The sequence below is a fragment of the Eublepharis macularius genome, chromosome 5, assembly GCF_028583425.1.
Source record: "Eublepharis macularius isolate TG4126 chromosome 5, MPM_Emac_v1.0, whole genome shotgun sequence".
NCBI classification, from domain to species: domain Eukaryota; kingdom Metazoa; phylum Chordata; class Lepidosauria; order Squamata; family Eublepharidae; genus Eublepharis; species Eublepharis macularius.
Genome location: NC_072794.1, coordinates 19,944,308 through 19,962,282, shown reverse-complemented (window position 1 = coordinate 19,962,282; position 17,975 = coordinate 19,944,308). Strand labels below are relative to the sequence as shown.

General features: G+C 45.6%; 1 protein-coding gene across 1 annotated transcript in view; it reads right to left on the bottom strand.

Annotated features, from left to right (window-relative positions):
* The window catches only part of JAK3 (Janus kinase 3), a 40,834-nt gene extending 23,437 nt beyond the window's left edge, over nt 1-17,397 (bottom strand). Inside the window, exons 1-6 of the mRNA XM_054980525.1 lie at nt 17,196-17,397; nt 10,190-10,313; nt 7,885-7,996; nt 4,444-4,589; nt 2,670-2,955; nt 561-683 (exon numbers count right to left, since the gene is read on the bottom strand). Of these exons, the coding sequence (XP_054836500.1) occupies nt 561-683; nt 2,670-2,955; nt 4,444-4,589; nt 7,885-7,996; nt 10,190-10,313; nt 17,196-17,397 (993 nt within the window). The remainder of the gene's footprint in view (nt 1-560; nt 684-2,669; nt 2,956-4,443; nt 4,590-7,884; nt 7,997-10,189; nt 10,314-17,195) is intronic.
* Nucleotides 17,398-17,975: the final 578 nt, after the last annotated feature.

Here is a 17,975-nt window from a genome sequence, read left to right as displayed (position 1 = left end):
AACAATCAATTTATATATCGCCCTTCAGGACAACTTAACGCCCGCTCAGAGCAGTTTACAAAGTGTGTAATTATTATCCTCACAGCAATCACCTTGTGAGGTGGGTGGAGCTGAGAGAGCTCCGAGAAGCTGTGACTGACCCAAAGTCACCCAGCGGGCTTCAAGCGGAGGAGTGGGGAATCAAACCCGGCTCTCCAGATTAGAGTCCTGCTGCTCCTAACCACTACACCAGACTGGCTCTCATAAGAATGGAATTGACATTTGATTGCACATGGCAGTGTGAGGAAACATTCTGGCCATCTTAACAACAGGGATGCAACCCTCCCGTTCGCCCCCATGAGAATAATTTTCCACATGACTTTGCAAAGGTATGTGAAAAATTTGCCAAAACAGGAGGTTCATATCACAGGAAGCTGAAAATGTTTGCAAATGTACTCCCCTCTCTCTGATTGCAGCTTGGCTGTTGTTTGGACATTAAGCGACTGAGCAGAGGCACTGCAAGAACTCAGGGAGGAATTGGGAGGGGCAGAAATCGATGACCAGCACGGCCCCCAACTCACAAGGACTCGGCTGTCCGTCTTGGTTATGCTGACAACACGGTTCTCTACTGGCAGACCATCTCGACTTGCTTGTTTGATGCTAATGTCCGTGATCTCAGGAAAATCACAAAATGGCTGGCAGGTCTAGAGTTGGGAAAGAAAAAAATGACAAGACATGGATGCAGCCTGGCCTCGAAATGGGTAGAATTAAGAGAAGTACAAGGCATAAATAGAGGGACAATCTTGAGGATCACAATGAAAATGAGATTTTGTCACTTGCTGTTGACCCATTATTCCACTGAAAAAAGAGGTTAAAAAACCCTGTACTTCCTTGTTGGCCTCTCCCTGCTATCCAGCACTGAATTGAATAAATTAGAATTGAATAGAATTGCATGTCCCAACCCATTTCCAAAACTTGAACTGACTTGCAAAAATATACAAGCGTTAAAAAAAATCTTCTAGAAAGATATCAAGTTTCTAGACCTCATGGTGGGTACAAAAACGATATACTTCTTGGAGGAGGGGGCCAAACTAAACGTGACAGCGTCCTTGTGGCTGCCATGAGGACGCCATTACCGTTTTGAAGTGATTTTAAAATACTGAGGGTCTGATTCTTATCAGACCTGCGGTGTGGAGATCTCCCCTGCCCTGTGCCTTTTCAAATGTTAATACAGTCACAGCCCCTCCCGACGCAGCTGTTTTGGCATTTGAAAAGGAGCAGTATGGGAGGGAGGGTAAAGACAGAGCTCTGCCCCGCAGACCTGCAGCATTTTAAAACCACTTTGAAATGGCGATGGTAACCTTGTGGTGGCCACGAGAATGCTGTCACAGTTCGTTTGGGTCAGAGTCCTGTCCTTTTTTTTGCCTATCCTGTATAGGCATATTGATATTATTGTAATAACAGTAATATTGACTGTCTTGATGTTGTTGTCGTCATAGTAAAGTTTCCCCTCTGCTTTCAAAATCTAAACATCTCTCTTACTAGCAGGATAGTTGGCACATATTTTTCTTTTTAAATCTCTCTGTAAACTGAGGGGGAGAGCTTCAAGTTGTGTGCTATCCTGTGACTACTTTTCTTAAAACATATATATCGAAAGATTGCTGCTATGTGAGTTGCAGTTGAAAAGGAGGAATGCACGCGGGGAAAGAGGAGAATATTTACGTCTTTCCCCTCGGACCATTTTCTCACTGAAAGTTGCCATTCAAAATTATTTTACCCCTGCTGGGGAAAATTTATGGGAATGTAAGTTTTGATAGGGAAATGGCATTGTTGGAGGGGAGGAGGAAATCAAATAACCCTTCTCTCCATTTCAGCTGCAGCCCCATGGCTGTATTTACTTTGAAAACTGTAATGTATTGGTCGAACTCTAGCTTGCAAGAGAACTCAAGGCTATGCTATCATTGGTTACTAATTACGGACAGCAGCCAATCAGGAGGGCAAGATAAAGACCAATCACTGAGCTGTAAATAAGTTACATTGTATATGGGTTATGCAAACGATGGGATTGTAAAATACGTGTTCTCATTGGCTATCAGTATTCTGGGGGGCGGAGCTGCTGTATATATATATATTGAGGGTTTCTGTTCAGGTTGTGTTGTGTGTGTTATGCTGAATAAAGAGCTGTTGATTTACCTCAAGTCTGAACCCACTATTTAATCAAAACAATGGCCGTTTCCACACTACTCACCTTCATCTGGAACGCTGCGGAACGTCGTGAAAAAAATGTGAAAGATAGTGTCTTCTCGCGCAAGTTTTGCACGACATCGCGCAAAACTTGCGCAAGAAGACGCTATCTTCTGCGGGTTTTTTGCAACATTCCGCAGCATTCCGGATGAAGGTGAGTAGTGTGGAAACGGGCAAAATTAGGTAACTGTATATTTGAATGAATCATTTTCATTTGCTGTATGTAAACATTAATTAGCATAACCACCACCTCTTCTGAACTCCCCAGATATTGTTGCTAGTGGTGCCCAGAAAACGAATTTCCCCCCGAACAATTCGCATTAGGATAATGTGCTGTGAGATTTATTTTACCCCCAAATTAACTTCTATTCTAATATTTTCCTCACTGGGTACCCTGCCATCTCTATAAGCTGTACCTGAATTTTTTTTTATTCCAGTCTTCTCACCTCAGTATCACTGTGGCTCGTGGAGATCCCTGTTTCCCCAGAGACTCGGATCAGCCATGTCGCTTCCTTCACTGCTGGGGCCTTGGTGATGAAGGTTTCCTGTACTGGCGCTCCACGTAGACTCTCTAGCTCCATAAGATACTTCAGCTTAAGAGAGCGGCTTTCGGTCTGAAGGACACTGATCTTGCGGATGGAACGGCTAACGTGGTGGCGGATGCGTTTGCGAATGATGAAGTTTTGTGTCTGCAGCTGGCTCCGCAGCTTCTCTGGAAGACATGATTTATAGCTGGACGGGAGAGATGGGGTGGCAAGGTCAGAAATTAGCTTGCTTGCTTGTACTGGAAGAAGGTACCACTGTTCCCTGAGCCAATACGCTTAAGAACAGGCAATTGAAGGATGCTTAGAGACTTGTGCCAACCCCCTTCTTTTCCTAGTAGGATGGGCAGAACTTAGCTGTACCTTTTTGGCTTAGGGATGGACTCTAACAGACAGATGGTGGAGCTAATGGCAAAAGCCCCCCTCAAGCCAACCAAAAAATTGTCCCTTGGTTTTCATCCTTTACCTTCAGATTTTGGTCCAGTTGTTGGAAACCCTGACCAAAAACCATGAGCTCTAGCAAGATGGCTGAGTTAAACTGACGTCTCAGAGCCAAGCTACAAGTGGCGCCTGACACAGGTTGGACACTTGTCAGCTTCCCTCAAGTTTTGATGGGAAATGTAGGCATCCTGGTCTTGCAGCTTATACAGAAGTTTACAGAGCGGCAGTCTATGGGAGGGAAAACGTGGTCGGGAGGGGAATGCAGTCGTCGGGCTCTTGCTGGGCATCCCCCTTCCCCTCTGCTGTGTGTGTGTTTCTGTAAACTTTAATTAAATGGAGAGCCAAGCTGTAAGACCAAGACACCTACATTTCCCATCAGAACTTGAGGTAAGTTGACAAGTGTCCAACCTGTGTCAGGTGTCACTTGTAGCTTGGCTCTCTGTCTATCTGAGTATAAGGCTGGTCCTCCTTATCCAATAAGGATCAGAGAGGAGAGCTGTTAAGTGACCCTAAGTTTCTACAGCTCTGCCTTCTCACAAGGCATTGTGAGACCCTCCTTTGTCTATGGCTCTTCTATTCCATTAATTTCTGATGTTGTCACATGAAAGCAGATGGTCATAACACCTGGCATAGATGTCTGCATCTGAAGCATTCCCTTCTGCTCATTATCAGGGTGCTTTGCTTATAAATCCTTCATATACCCAAGGCTTTTTTCAGCTGGAACGTGGTGGAATGGAGTTCTGGCACCTCTTGAAAGTGTCCCATGGCCGGTGGCCCCGCCCCCTGATCTCCAGATGGAGGGGAGTTTAGATCACCCTCCGTGCCGAGCGTGGAGGGCGATCTAAACTCCCCTGTCTGGAGATCAGGGGGCGGGGCCACCGGCCATGTGACCATTTTTGCTGAGGGCGATTTAAACTTTAAAAAACTCCCCCCTTGTTCCAGCTGACCCAAAGTGACGTCATTGTGCGGTCCTGAGTTCCACCACTGAGTTCCACCACCTCTTTTCCCAGAAAAAAAGCGCTGCATATACCTATTGGAATTTCTCTTTGCAGGATGAGAAGGAATTCTGCAGGAACTCAGAGACCTTCAGTCATGTATTCCACAGTGAAAGGTTTCAACCTCCAGTAAACAGGTTGATAAGTCTGCTTCACTCAGCACTGTGATTTTTAGAAATCCTGTCCACCATGGGTGCCCCCTTTGCTCACAGAAAGCCCCCTTCCACAGGTGAGAGTCTCACCTGATCGTTCTTAGGGTCTCTTCCAGATTCCATTTTCTCTCCTTTGAGATTCGTAGCATGTCAAGCACAGCTAGGCTAAGACAGGTCTCTTGGGTCTCCAGAGTTAAGGACACGTCCATCTGTCCACTGATGAAATCACTGCGGGACTGAGAGAGAGAATGGTTTGCCTCACTTGTTGGCATGTTCCAACAGTAGAAACAGCTGTACAGCCATATTGGTCTCCACAGAATCCAAAACCAAGAACAAAATCCGTGTAATACCTTTTATTAGGACCAACCAAATTGACACAAAATGCTATGCAAGCCTTTGCGCCAACAGTATCTGTTTCTTCAGGACTGTCCCAGTTTTCTGGTAAATCTCTGTCCCTATGTTTGCCGTTTGGGGAGGCCTAGTTAAAATTTTGTGAGTGTGCTGCTAGAGTGGTCAATCCTCAGGTTCAGCTCAAGACTCAAGAAACTCAATCTGAGTGTAACATGGATGCATCTTGGCTGCAGCACAAAGCCATACATGCTCAGTAGCAGTAATGCATCACACAGTGCGCAGTCTGCTAATTTGCTGCAGCTGTAGAATTAGATTGTGATCATTGGCAATAGATTGTTGGGGAGTACATGGACAAAAAGACGAAGACCTGGGGATGGATTTCAGATTTCTCACCTTGCCAATTCAGCCCTCTCCAAATTCCTATTTGTGTTTTTCTTCTCCCTTCTGAAAATCGAACTCACGATTCTTCACTTTTGTACCCTTTTCTGTTTCTCTTGAGCCAAATGTCCCCATAAACATTTTCAGTGTTATTTCAGTGTCAGTTGATTAGCTTAGTATGGTCGTTTCCACATGTCCTTATAGGGACGACCCACTCACGGGACGCTGGTGGCTTTTCCCCAGGATTCCAATCCGGACATCTCCGTTTGCAAAACATTTGCAGGCTGTTTGGTTTCTGTTTTTTCGGTGCTTTTTCTGGGACCGTGGGAAAGTGTGATCCCAGAAAAGGCACCGAAAAAACGGAAACCAAACAGCCTGCAACCGTTTTGCAAATGGAGATGTCTGGATTCCTGGAGAAAAGCCGCCAGCGTTCCGTGAGTGGGCTGTCCCTATAAGGACATGCAGAAACAGCCTATGTTATACATGCAAATGACATACATTTATGTGTAAATAGTATATAATTATAAATTTAAAAATGGTATGGCAGGCATGCTCAACAGGGAACTGACACAGAAAGCACCGGAAACAAAGATAGGGACAGCAGGATCTGAGTCTAGTAGCACCTTGAGGACCAGCAAGATTTTCACAGTATAAACTTTCAAAGCTCTTCTTCAGATGCTGTAACCGATGAAGGGAGCCCTGACTCTTGAAAGCTTCTACCTTGTTCGTCTCTAAGCTGCTACTGGACTCAAATCCTGCTGTTCTGCTTCAGACCCACACAGCTACCTACTTGAAAACGTAGGGATGTTCACTCGTCCCTACAAATGTCTTTTCAAGAAACAGAGGAGAGGCTAGTATTGAGTGAAAGGAGATCCCTCTGTAGTGTTTAATAAGGGGCAGAGATCCACAAAGAATGTTTCCTTGGTGTGAGAATGGAGGTGGGAGGTCCCTATTTTAATTCCTGAAATGTTGGTGGGTATATGCACGGCAAAGTGTCATTTAGATTTTGGTTCATTCTGAATCACCCCCCTTCCCCACCCTGTGAAATTTGAAACTTCGCCTGTGGTTTAAATTCCCCTCTGAAATGAATTTTGATGTCCACTATTACCTATTCTCTGAATATTCACATATTTGCCAGTTATTCAGAGTATATGTTGGCAACTTCTGATACTGAATATAAAATATCAATAATAATACAGAATAATGAAACTGACATTAAATATCTGCTTGTTCCTATTTAACTGTATTTGATTGTGAAACGTAATAGCCCCTGGTACGTGGCAGTGTTTCACTGTCAGCATGGAATGGTGTTATCTAGCTAAAGGCTAGATAACACCATTGTTTTGTTTTGCATGAGTTTATGTTATGTTTTGCACGAGTTTGCCACAGGGACTTGCAACCATACAGTGGCTGTGAGTCCCCAGTGGCAACTCCCTATAAAAGCAAAGCAGGGATCAATTTGATTTTGGACTGTGAATGTTTCCTGCCTCCCCCCAATGGGGCAAATAATACCCACTGGGCCATTGTCTCTTGGGAAAATGGTATGGAGGGGAGGTAGGATTCCTTTCTTCCTCCATGCTATGTTTCTGATCTGAATCAGGTTTTACAATGCTTTTACACAGAGCTACCACTGGGGGGACAGAGCTCTGATATGGCTGCCAGTTACCATTGGGAACGTGTGTAAAAAATAATGTGTAATTTGACCTCAACTTATTTGTTGTGCAAGAAGCATTTATGATAGACTGTTTAAATAACTGAGGGAATTAGTGGACCCATCTTCTCCAGAGGGTCATGAAGATTTTGGAAATCTGGAACTCGTTGTGAATATTTGAATAGCATCTGTTTTGAGTCAGGTATGGAAGTTGTGGAATTAGCATTTAGTTGTGTGAACTGCATTGAACAACACCAAATCAAATGCTGAATTTAGACATTGTCATTGAGGATACAACTGTGATCCTTGCAAAGAATGTGCCTGAAAATCAGACTCACTCTGTTTATGGTGCACATTTTCTTTTGAACACATTTAAACTTAGGGAAGGCAATGGCAAACCACCCCGTAACAAAAAGTCTGCCAAGAAAACGTCGTGAGAAGATGTCCCCCCCATGAGTCAGTAATAAAGAGGGGAACAAACCAAAATATGAACCAAAATTTGTGACGAATCAGGCCAGTTTGTGGTTCGCAAACCAGCGGTTCATCGGAGCCCATTTCTGACAAACCATCATGAACTTTAGGCTGGTTCATTTGGTTTGTTTTTTGGTTCGTCACTGCAGACAGTCTGGTGCTGATCAATCAGTTCCCTAGGCAACAGTGGGATGGACTTCCTGCAAACCTTCTGCTGGCCCGGAAGTTACCGTCTGCTGACCTGGAATTGACGATTTTCTGACCTGGATGTGACGTTTTCATGAACCAAACGAACCGGTTCACAAACCGGGGGCAGGTTTGTAAAAGTTCATGGTTCGTGAAATTTGACAAACCATGTGCCACATGGTTCAGTTTTTTCCCCGTTCGTGCCCATCTCTAGTCAGTAATGACTTGGTGCTTGCACGGGGGACTACCTTTACCTTACCTAAACTATAGTTTGCAATTTAATATGAGCCATACGTTAAGTATGCTAGTGTCTGTTTAATTGGCAACATTCATGGTTAAGTAGGTAGCTAGTTAGTAGCTACTGTTTGGTGCACGATCACTACAACTCCTAGCCTCCTCATCAGGAAGTTGTTCTGGGGAAAAGTAATATACAGGAAAGATGGTGCCCAGTCGACAATTCTTTGTGATGCATTATTAGAAACTGACATACTCACTTGGGCAAAGAGATAATCCATCGTTGGGTAATCCAGTACGGGCTTTTCTTGGTCATTTGCTGGCCCAAAGCGATATGACTTTCGCAGCCCAAACCAGTTGGGAAAGAAAAACCTGTCCAAGATACAAGATCCATGGAGGACTGGGCTGGGAGGAGTGAGGGTTCCCTTTGAAATAAAGGCTTTCTAAAGAATCAAAGGATTAAAGCAGAGGGAGTGGAGTGGATCCAAACTATGGATCTGCTAAGATGGAAGAAGCTAAGAGCTGGAGTGAGGGTTCAAAAGACAACTACCTGAACTCCATAGCAGCTGACGGAGCCCATTTAGCTTGTAGATTGAGCAACAGACCAGGAAACCCTCTCTTTAAACATTGCTGTTCCCATGAATTGCCGAGTGCAAATAGTCTGAGTTCAAGGGAAATAGAGACACTTAAAGCTATAGTGTAACCTCATTCAGAAATAAAGAAACTTCAATGTCAGTTTTAGTCCATTACAAAAATATCTCTTAAACAACTTAATTTGGTATGTGTTCAAGTACTCTTACACAAATACTTCTAAAGGCTGTATACATAAGTGTTCTCCCCCAGCGTACTTTGTGCATAATTTCTGATGATAAGTCCTTGTTGATTCCGATAGAACACTGGAGAAGTTGGATGGAAGAAAACTCCGTTCAGAAAAGTGGTTCTTCTTCCTTCCGCCCGTGTGCGGTACAGAGGTATGTTGATTCTTACAGAGTTGTTTCTTTGTCCTTCTGTTCTGCAGGTGGAATTCAAACAATAGAAAGGGAAACCCCAGGGGGTCTCTCCGGCCCTACAAGCGGCCGGCAATTGTCAATAGGCTTGTTTCATGAATATTCCACTTCCTCAGGAGCCGACAAACCATCCACCCTCAAATTAAATATCTATGAGAAATTAACAAAACAGTGTTTCGTCTCTTCTTAACAATACAGAAAAACATAATTGAATTTCCTTGGGAGCTTACCCCAAGCTTACCCAATATTTCATGCAATTTCAGCCATTTTTTTTACGTGCTGGTAGTTCAGCACACTCCAAAACGGTCATTCCAGCAGTAATTACCCTCCCCCGCATTGAGACTTTAATCCATTGCAGCACAAAGATGATTTAAAGGGACCACTAGCCCAAAAGGCAATTCAAAGTGATATAAGGGTACTTGAACGCATACCAAATTAAGTTGTTTAAGATATATTTTTGTAATTGGCTAAAACTGACATTGAAGTTTCTTTATTTCTGAATGAGGTTACACTATAGCTTTAAGTGTCTCTATTTCCCTTGAACTCAGACTATTTGCAGTACTAGCTTGTTCGATTGGGAGTGCCTCTCTTTTGTATCCCATGAATTGCCAAGTGGCTATAAGCAAGTCAGTCTCTTTCATCGCCTCTCTCCCCTGCAGTGTGTGATATGCTGAGTTGTCATTATAAACCTGACAACAAGTTGGTGTGGTTATAAGAGTCCAGAGACTGATTTTCAAATCTGGTAGTCTCTGCTCTTGCGCAGAGCAAGATAAGAAAGGATAAGAAAGCGTGTGTATTAGTTCTAGAGAATAGGGTCTGCACCTTTAAAAACACAGACTCGTACGATTTGTAGTCAGATACTCCCTTCCGACTCCCTTCCTCCATAAATAAATAAAGGAAGTTGCCCCCTGATCACTGAGAGTTGTCTCTGGGTCAATGAGAACGGGATTCCTTTGCCCTGGCTGGGGCTGTGAAGGGGCGCCTAAATGCTTACCTAGAAACAGGACTGAACTAACTTTCAGCCTGAGATCAAGAATAGCTCTACTGTGACCACACAGGTGGCCTTTGGCAAGCTGAGCTGTTCTCTTGGCCTCAGATCTCTTAGGGACTTTGCTCTACTTTACAGGTTTGTCAAACACTTAGAAGCATTCAGTATTATAATAATTTACTTTCCATTCCATTTTTAATGGGTTCCTCTACAAAGGTAGATTGGGTGCCAGGTATGGAAATGTTTGACTGTAATCTTTTGTAGCCACAAATGGCAATAGCGAGAGTGGAGATTGTCAAATGTTTGCAAACTGGAGTTGCAGCCACCTATTTTAACCCTCTTCCCCCACAGAGATACCCCAGAGAACTCCATGACAATGAGGATGTAACTCACCAAAGACAGAGGCTGGGAAATGGAAAGTAAGAGGAGGCATGTGCAAGGTGTTTGCATCAAGAAAAGCAGAACGGGGAATGCTGTGGAGCAGAGTCAGCACAATGCTAGGTGGAGGGGAGTGCCAGAGAGGCGACAAATCTTAGGGGGCTGATCCCAGCCTGGAGATATCCACTGTACCTAATTCTGTAGACCGCCGATTTGTTGCATGATTCATCCACATGAAAGACATGGTTGGGTGGATACCAGGAGGACAGGTCTTCTGTGGCCAGGGAGAACAGGGAATGGTAGACAGGAAGAATCCCTGAGAAAAATGAGGAGAGGGATCTCAGTTTCCAACCATCACTAGGGAAAGAGAAGGGAAAATGTGGCCAAGTACCTCTTCATCATGCTTAAGTCTAGCTGAGGAACCTCAGGAGTGCAGGGAGGCAGCATCCAGGCCTCCCTTTCCGCAAGCCCAGCTCCAGCACCCTCTTCCAAGGAATATTTGTATTGAATTTGAGTACCTTTTGTAATTGGTTGTTTCCACATGTCCTTATAGGGACGTCCCACTCACAGAATGCTGGCGGCACCTCCATTGGCGAAACGGCTGCAGGCTGTTTGGTTTCCGTTTTTTTGGTGCCTTTTCTGGGTCTGCAGGAAAGTGCAGTCCCAGAAAAGGCGCCAAAAAAAATGGAAACCAAACAGACTGCGACTGTTTCGCAAAGGGAGACGTCTGGATTCATGGGGGAAAGCCGCCAGCGTTCCCTAAGAGGGACGTCAATATAAGGACGTTTGGAAATGGCCATTCATCTGAGTCAATTTAGGATCCAGTTTTTGGTAATAAAGGAGGATACAGGGATACCAGCTCAATTAATTTTAAAGCTCTTGCTTTAGGCATCTGCTTAGCATTGGCATCTGTTTACCATGTGGAAAGTCCCAGGGTCAGTCCACAGTTATCTTCAGCGAATAAGATCAAGTGGTAGGTGATGTGAAAGATGTCAACCTGAGAACCTGGAAAGCTGCTGCCAGTTAGAGTAGACGGTACTGACCTTGAAATATCAGTGGCCTGATTCAGTATAAGGCATCTTCATGTGTTCATGCATTCTATTGGAAGGTTCACAACCCACCCCCCTTTCATCTCCACTGAGTTTTCTTAAAGTAGAGAATCATATTAAAACCCCAGGATGGGTAAGCTTTTCGGTCTGCAAAGCCAGGTGATGTTTCTAATGCAAACTGGAGTTAAAACAGCTCTGCTTGAATGCATTCATGTGTACACAAACACGTATTTCTTCTTTATCCAGAGGGAATGGATCTCCCCTGCACTGGGAGAAATTGGACCAGGACTAAAGGGAACCAAAAATAGTGACAAAAACTCTGGCGGGATCTTGCTGTCTGGGAGTCTCTCTACACAAGACGCCTTGGTGAGTGTCCGTCACATGTAAGGAGGCACAATGTTAGCCAGGAAGCGTAGTTTAAACAGAGAGAGCTGGGCCCTTTTCACACTAAGTTCATGCCTCTGGAACATTGCGAAATGTAGCGCAAGAAACATGGAAGATCGCGTCTTCTCATGTGAGTTTTGCGCGATGTTGTCCGAGTTTTGTGCGATGTCGCGCAAAACTCTCGTGAGAAGACATGATCTTCTGCATTTCTTGCGCTACATTTCACGATGTTCCGGAGGCACATAAGTAGTGTGAAAAGGGCCCTGGCAAAGGTCACTCTTCAGAGGGTTTGTTAATTTCATCTTTGCCTCCCCAATCGCTCTGTCAATTTCACCTCTCAGATCCTAAACTGTGTGGGATCGTAACCAAAGGGCAGCAAGGAATGGAAATGAGGTGGAGCTGCCTTCCAGAGCCGGGCTTGGACCTGGAGAGGTTATAATGGGCTGAAGTTTCTCTTCTGGCATTTCACAGCCCCTTCACACAGCTCCAGCATATAGCAAAGCCTTTTCCCCTGACACCGGCTCTGTCCTTTTAAACTACCCTTCCCAGCTACATTGCATCTCCCAACATGTGTTTTTCACATGCCAGGTGTCTTGTGTAGAGAGACTTTGGGTTTCAATGGTTTGTTTCAAACACTGTCCATATACAAGTAGAATTTGGAAACGTACACAACAGTACTGCCAACTTTGGGTTGGGAAATTTCTGGAGATCTGGGGCAGATTTTTGGGAGGGGAGGGAATTCAGCAGGGACGTGATGCCCTCTAGTTCACTCTCTGAAGCTGCCTTTTTCTCCAGGGGAACTGATCCCTGCCGTATGGAGATCAGTTGTAATCCTGGGAGAACTCCAGGCCCCATCTGGATTTGGCAACCCTAGGACAAGGACAACAGTTTTAAAACTCGGTGGGAGCAATTGCATTGTAGGAAAAGCACAAATCAATTGAAATATTAATGTGCTTGGCCTAGAGGATGCATTCATTTTCAAGAACTGTCATGGGAATAACAGGGGCTGGTCCTATTAAAACACCAAAACTCTCTTACTTTAGACCTCTCATGTACTTTAAGGGAGACACAGCAATTGGCTGTTGGGAGTGGGGCTCTAGCTTAGTGGCAGAGTGTCTGGTTTGCATGCAGGTCCCCTTTTCAATACCCAGCCTCTCCAGTTAAAAGAACTGGTTAACAGATTATTCAAAAGACCTCTGCCTGTGAACCTGAAGTGCCGCCGGTGATCAGAGGCGATAATCCTGACTTGGTAGGGCAACGTCATGTGTTCGTGGGCGCAAAAGCAGCGGGTGTCTTGCTGATTCATAGGGCCAATTTACACATTACAAAAGGCAAACACTTTTCCATGTCTGCCACGGACCTGATCAGAGCCAGTTTGTTGTAGTGGTTAAGAGCGGCAGGACTCTAATCTGGAGAGCCAGGTTTGATTCCCCAGTCCTCCGCTTGAAACCAGCTGGTGACCTTGGGTCAGTCACAGCTTCTGGGGGCTCTCTCAGCCCCACCCACCTCACAGGGTGTTTTGTTGTGGGGATAATAATGGCATACCTTGTAAACCGCTCTGAGTGGGTGTTAAGTTGTCCTGAAGGGCGACATATAAATCAAATATTGTTATTATCAAATTGGGACTGCACATGCTTGGGAAACAACTCCCAGGGCGCAGGTGATCCAAACCCTGGCAACCCTAAGGACTTTGTAAATTGGCCCAATCTGGCAAAACCTCTGTAAACCAGCCAGAAAGTACACCGCTGAAAAAACAAAGTGAAGCACAACAGGAACTATAGCTAAGGTGTCTGAAGAAGGCAGCTCTAACTCTCAACATCTTCCACCCTTGTTGGTCCCTGGGGTGCCGCTGGACTCAAATTGTGCTGTTCTGCTGCAGACCGACATGGCCACCCACCTAAAACTATAGCTAGGGTTGCCATCTTCCGAGTGGGGCTTGGAAACCTCCCAGAATTCCAATTGGTCTCCAGTCTATAGGGAGAGATGGCTGTTTTGGAAGATGGACTGTATGGCATCAGAGCCCACTGAGGTCCTTCACTTCTCCATTCTAGGAATTTCCCAAGCTGGAGTTTGCAACCCTACACATGGCCAATCTTGCATAATCTTCTCTTGTGTATTGTTTGTTTAGCTTTTGCATCAGGGCAACCCCGGCACGGAGAATTTGGAAAAGGTTTTCTGAATGCCAGCTTCCCTCCTATCTTGCACTTTTCCTCCCGTCCCCCCACGTGTTTGGTGGCTGTTTGTATGATCATTGTATGTGGAGTAACAAGCAGGGATAAGCTGCCTCTTGATGCCGACCGACTGATGAGTACCATCCATGGACAGGAAGGAAGCGAGATGGAAGATAGGACTCAGGGCAGCTCACTGATAGCTTAGTCTGTCGCAGCTATAAAGCATGCAAAAGTGATGTTAGGAGCTGACTGAGAGATGTCAGGAGGAATCAAAGCTGCTTGCAGACGATAATGTAGCCAAGGACTTTAAAGAGAACCACTGCTTTCTCTTGTGTTCCTTCTGCCTAGAATTGCCGGTGACAATTGGAAGCACCCTGGGAGGAATCTTGAAGTGATGTCATTTCATTGGGGATGACTATAGGATTTGTCCAAGTCTCTATAGTTTATTGTTAAACCATAGAGTTTAGGGCAAATCCTAGAGCATCATCCCTAATGTAAAGACAATGTTTCAATTTTTTGCCAGAAGTAATGTCACATGCCTGCATACCTCTCTATTTCCCCCATTTTTTCTCTCCTGACAGGCTTGGAAGAACGAGCAGGGAATGAAGGTAAGCAGTGGCAGACCTGCTTACATCTGCCAGTCTAATAACTAGGCTTGCCAACCTCCAGGTGTGGCCTGGAGCTCTCCCAGAATTACAACAGATCTCCAAACCACAGACATCAGTGGTCCTGGAGGAAATGGATGCTTTGGTGAGTGAACTGCCCCACTGAGGTCCTTCCCCAAACCCTGCCCCTCCCCCAGGTTTTACCCCCAAATCTTCAGGAATTTCCCATCCCAGACCTGGCAACCCTACAGAGCCAAACCAAAATGTGCACTGGAGTTCCCTGTCTAGAGTACCCAGTGATTTAAAAACAAAACACATTTCTTAGGTTCATAGGTTCATAGCTCCAGAAATTTGGAGTGTGGTCTGTTGGGGAGTTCACTGGGAATCACAAAGGCCATTGGTTGTTTTTACCTTAAGTGAACACATGAAATTCTAGTAAGTCCCTGAAGGTCTTGCGTACATACCTCTCTCTCCAGGTCAGCAACTCTAGACCCAAGGGAACGAACCTGTTCCCTGAGGACCAAGAGCTACACTCATTGAGCAAACGCCTATAATTTCCCACCCGTAGGCAGATTCTGCGTTGCTCTCATTACCATGGCTAGGGTTTTTTTTCTGGGAAAAGAGGTGGTGGAACTCTCAAGAGGGAAATGAGAGAGAAACACACGGGATTCTTTGAAATAATATTATTTTCACGTGCTATTGCCGAGTATTTTCAAGAGGTGCCGGAACTCCATTCCACAACGTTCCCGCTGAAAAAAAGCCCTGACCATGGCAAATGCAGTGGCATGCACGTTGGTAATAAAGCTTCCCATGTGAGTTTTCTCCATTGTCCCTTTTCTCCATTGTCCCTTTTCTCCATTGTCCCTTTGCAACTGCCATTTCCCTGCATTTTTCCCTGCTGCTCCACTGGAGGGCTTTTAAAGGATTTCAGGCTGCTGGCTGTTTCCTACTCAGGGTGGCCCACCTGGTATCAGGCCATTTTACATTGCAGCCCCTACACTGTGGAGTCAGCTCCTGGAAGAGATAAGAAGAACTTCCTCATTGGAGATCTGTAGGGGTCTCTACAAGACTGTGTCTATTTGCCAGGGCTTTTGATGGGGTATGAATAGCAGGTATCATTTTTGTTGAGCGGGGAGGATGATTTAAGAGTTGTTTTAATTTTTAAGTTGCAGCGTTTTAATTGCTATCTGTAAGCTTCCTTGAGCCAAGAGGATAGGCAGGGTAATAAATATTTTAATAAAGAAATTTTGGAGGGCTTTAAAAAAGACAGCAGGCCATTGCTGTAGCTGATGGAATAGGCAACTCAGCATACCTTGGGCATTGGGGGCCGCTGCATGTGTCTCTGTGTGTATGTGTAAATCTCTTTTGATAGGAAGGTGCTTCTCCTTGTTAAGGCCTCCTGGGTCCTCCTGACTCCTCCTTAGGGATGCCTCGCTCCCACCTGCCACCCCCTGCCTTTACTCACCTGGCCTTCAGGGGAGTGGGGATCCTAGGTGTCTGTGGGCAAACTTCTGGGGATTTGCCCCCTCGGAGCTCCCGGAGCTTGCTTGTCACTAGCAGGCACCTCAGGAGAGAGCGCTCTATGTACACTCCCACCCACCGCAGTGACGTCTCTTCCATAAGTGACATCGCACCAGCCGCGGGAGCGTTTCTGTGCTTCGTCTGGGGCTGATTTGGGCCCCAAACTGGCAGAATTGGCTCTGTGCGAGCATGGAAGCGCCCGTGCGGCTGGTGCGACAACGTCACTTACGAAAGTGATGTCATCATGTTGCCACCGGAGCGCACGCATGCAAGGATTTAAAACAGCCCAGGAAAAGGTAAGTGCCAGGTCCCAAGCCTCCACAACGGAGGATAGAGGGACCTGGCAACCCTACAGGGGAGGAAAGATGGAGGAATGGGCCTGCTGGGCACGCACCTGGGGCAGTGCAACAATGTCAGCTCTGGAAGTGATGTCATCATGCCACTCCCCTGAGAGCTCTCTAGTGTTTCTCAGTGGGCCAATCTGGGCCCCAAACAGCCCGAATGGGGCCCCGTTTGTGGCCCAAATCAGCCTGCTGAGAAATGTGTGCACACTTCACGCCTGTGTGATAATGTCAGTTCCCGGAAGGGATGTCACACATAGGCATGGGAGTGTATGTGCACAAGGAGCACCAGGGGACACCAACAATGTAAGCCCCAGGCCCCTCCTCCTGCTGGGAGGGTAGGGAGACCTGACATCCCTACACCTCCTCTGTCTCCATGTCTCTTTGGAGATTTCATGGCCTTCCACAAGGGATGGATGAATTTCTCAGAGCTTTTGCCATGAAGAACTCATCCACAGATCCACCTGCAGCCTCGACGCCGGACTATCTGGCCGTGGTATTTATAGGGAAAGTGACTCTTTAGACTAGGACTCTCTCTTTCTACTCCAAGATATTGCCATGAATGGAACCTACCTCAATAAACTGTAAGTTCTATTTTTCCTACAATGTGATTGTCTGAGGATTAATTACTGCACTTTGGGGAAAACATTTCTGGCTAAGTAACTCTGCTACCAAGCAAAATATAACTATTTCTAATAATAGCGCAACAGGCAAAATGGCAACCATATAAATGGGACCTTTTCAACGCAGGAAAATGTGCATTGCTTCTTCCACACGGCACACTAATGCTCTTAGACTGCATTCTTTTCATTGTGGAAGCAGCCCTGGTTTGAGTAGATGGGTGGGATCGGTCTACTTCCCATGTTGTGCCTGGACACAGCAAACGAGAGATATTTCCCTCCCTCCTTTTCAGACTGAAATACTTATTTCGGGCTCAGGGTATGATCAGAGCAATTGCTGAAGCCCCTGAAGGAAAGGGGGAATCAGGCCAGTCATCTTTCTCTGTCTAAACGCTACCACCTCCACCCCCAATCCTTCTGGTTTCCCACCGACTGCTGCTCTTGCTGTCCCTTGAAGGCTGTAACAGCTGTGGTTCAAAGGGCCAAAAAGGAAAATGTTCAACTTACGACATGCTTTGGCAGCAGCAACACAGAGTTGCTCAGCAGTATAGTCCCCGTATGTGAAGGTCAGGCTTCCGGCAGAATCCGGGGCCAGCTGGAAGGAGTTTGGCCGGTGGTAAAGATGGACAAGGAGGACCCCTGCACCGGTGGAGGAGAGGCTGCCAGATCTATTGCCGAGCAAGGGGGAGTCTTCCTCAGTAGGCGGCATCGTTCAGACCTGTAGGTAGCAAAAATGTTTATCCTTAGTGGACTGATGAGGCCTGTTTATGGCTCAGAAATATCAGCTGTCAATACTTTGAAATGTTTATTATACACAGGCTAAAGTGGGAGAAGAAGGAGTACCCATTCTATTTTTAAAAAAAGATGCTAGGGCCTCACTCTGTGAGGGAAATCGAAGAGTCCAGTAGCACCTTTAAGACTAACCAACTTTACTGTAGCATAAGCTTTCAAGAATCACAGGTCTCTTCGCCATGCATCTGACGAAGAGAACTGTGATTCTCGAAAGCTTATGCTACAGTAAATTTGGTTAGTCTTAAAGGTGCTACTGGACTCTTGTCTATTTTGCTACTACAGACTAACATGGCTAACTCCTCTGGATCTATGACTCTGTGAGGGAGTTTCATAGTTATTAAGGTACTCTCATAACAGAGAGTAAGTTGACATGTCCAGTAGATCCAAATACCACCCAGGTTTGCAAAGAAGATGCAATTTTTTTATCTTACCTTCTCTCAAAATCCAGAATGTAACATACATTGCAGTGGCAGCCAACCTTCTGGCACAAATAGG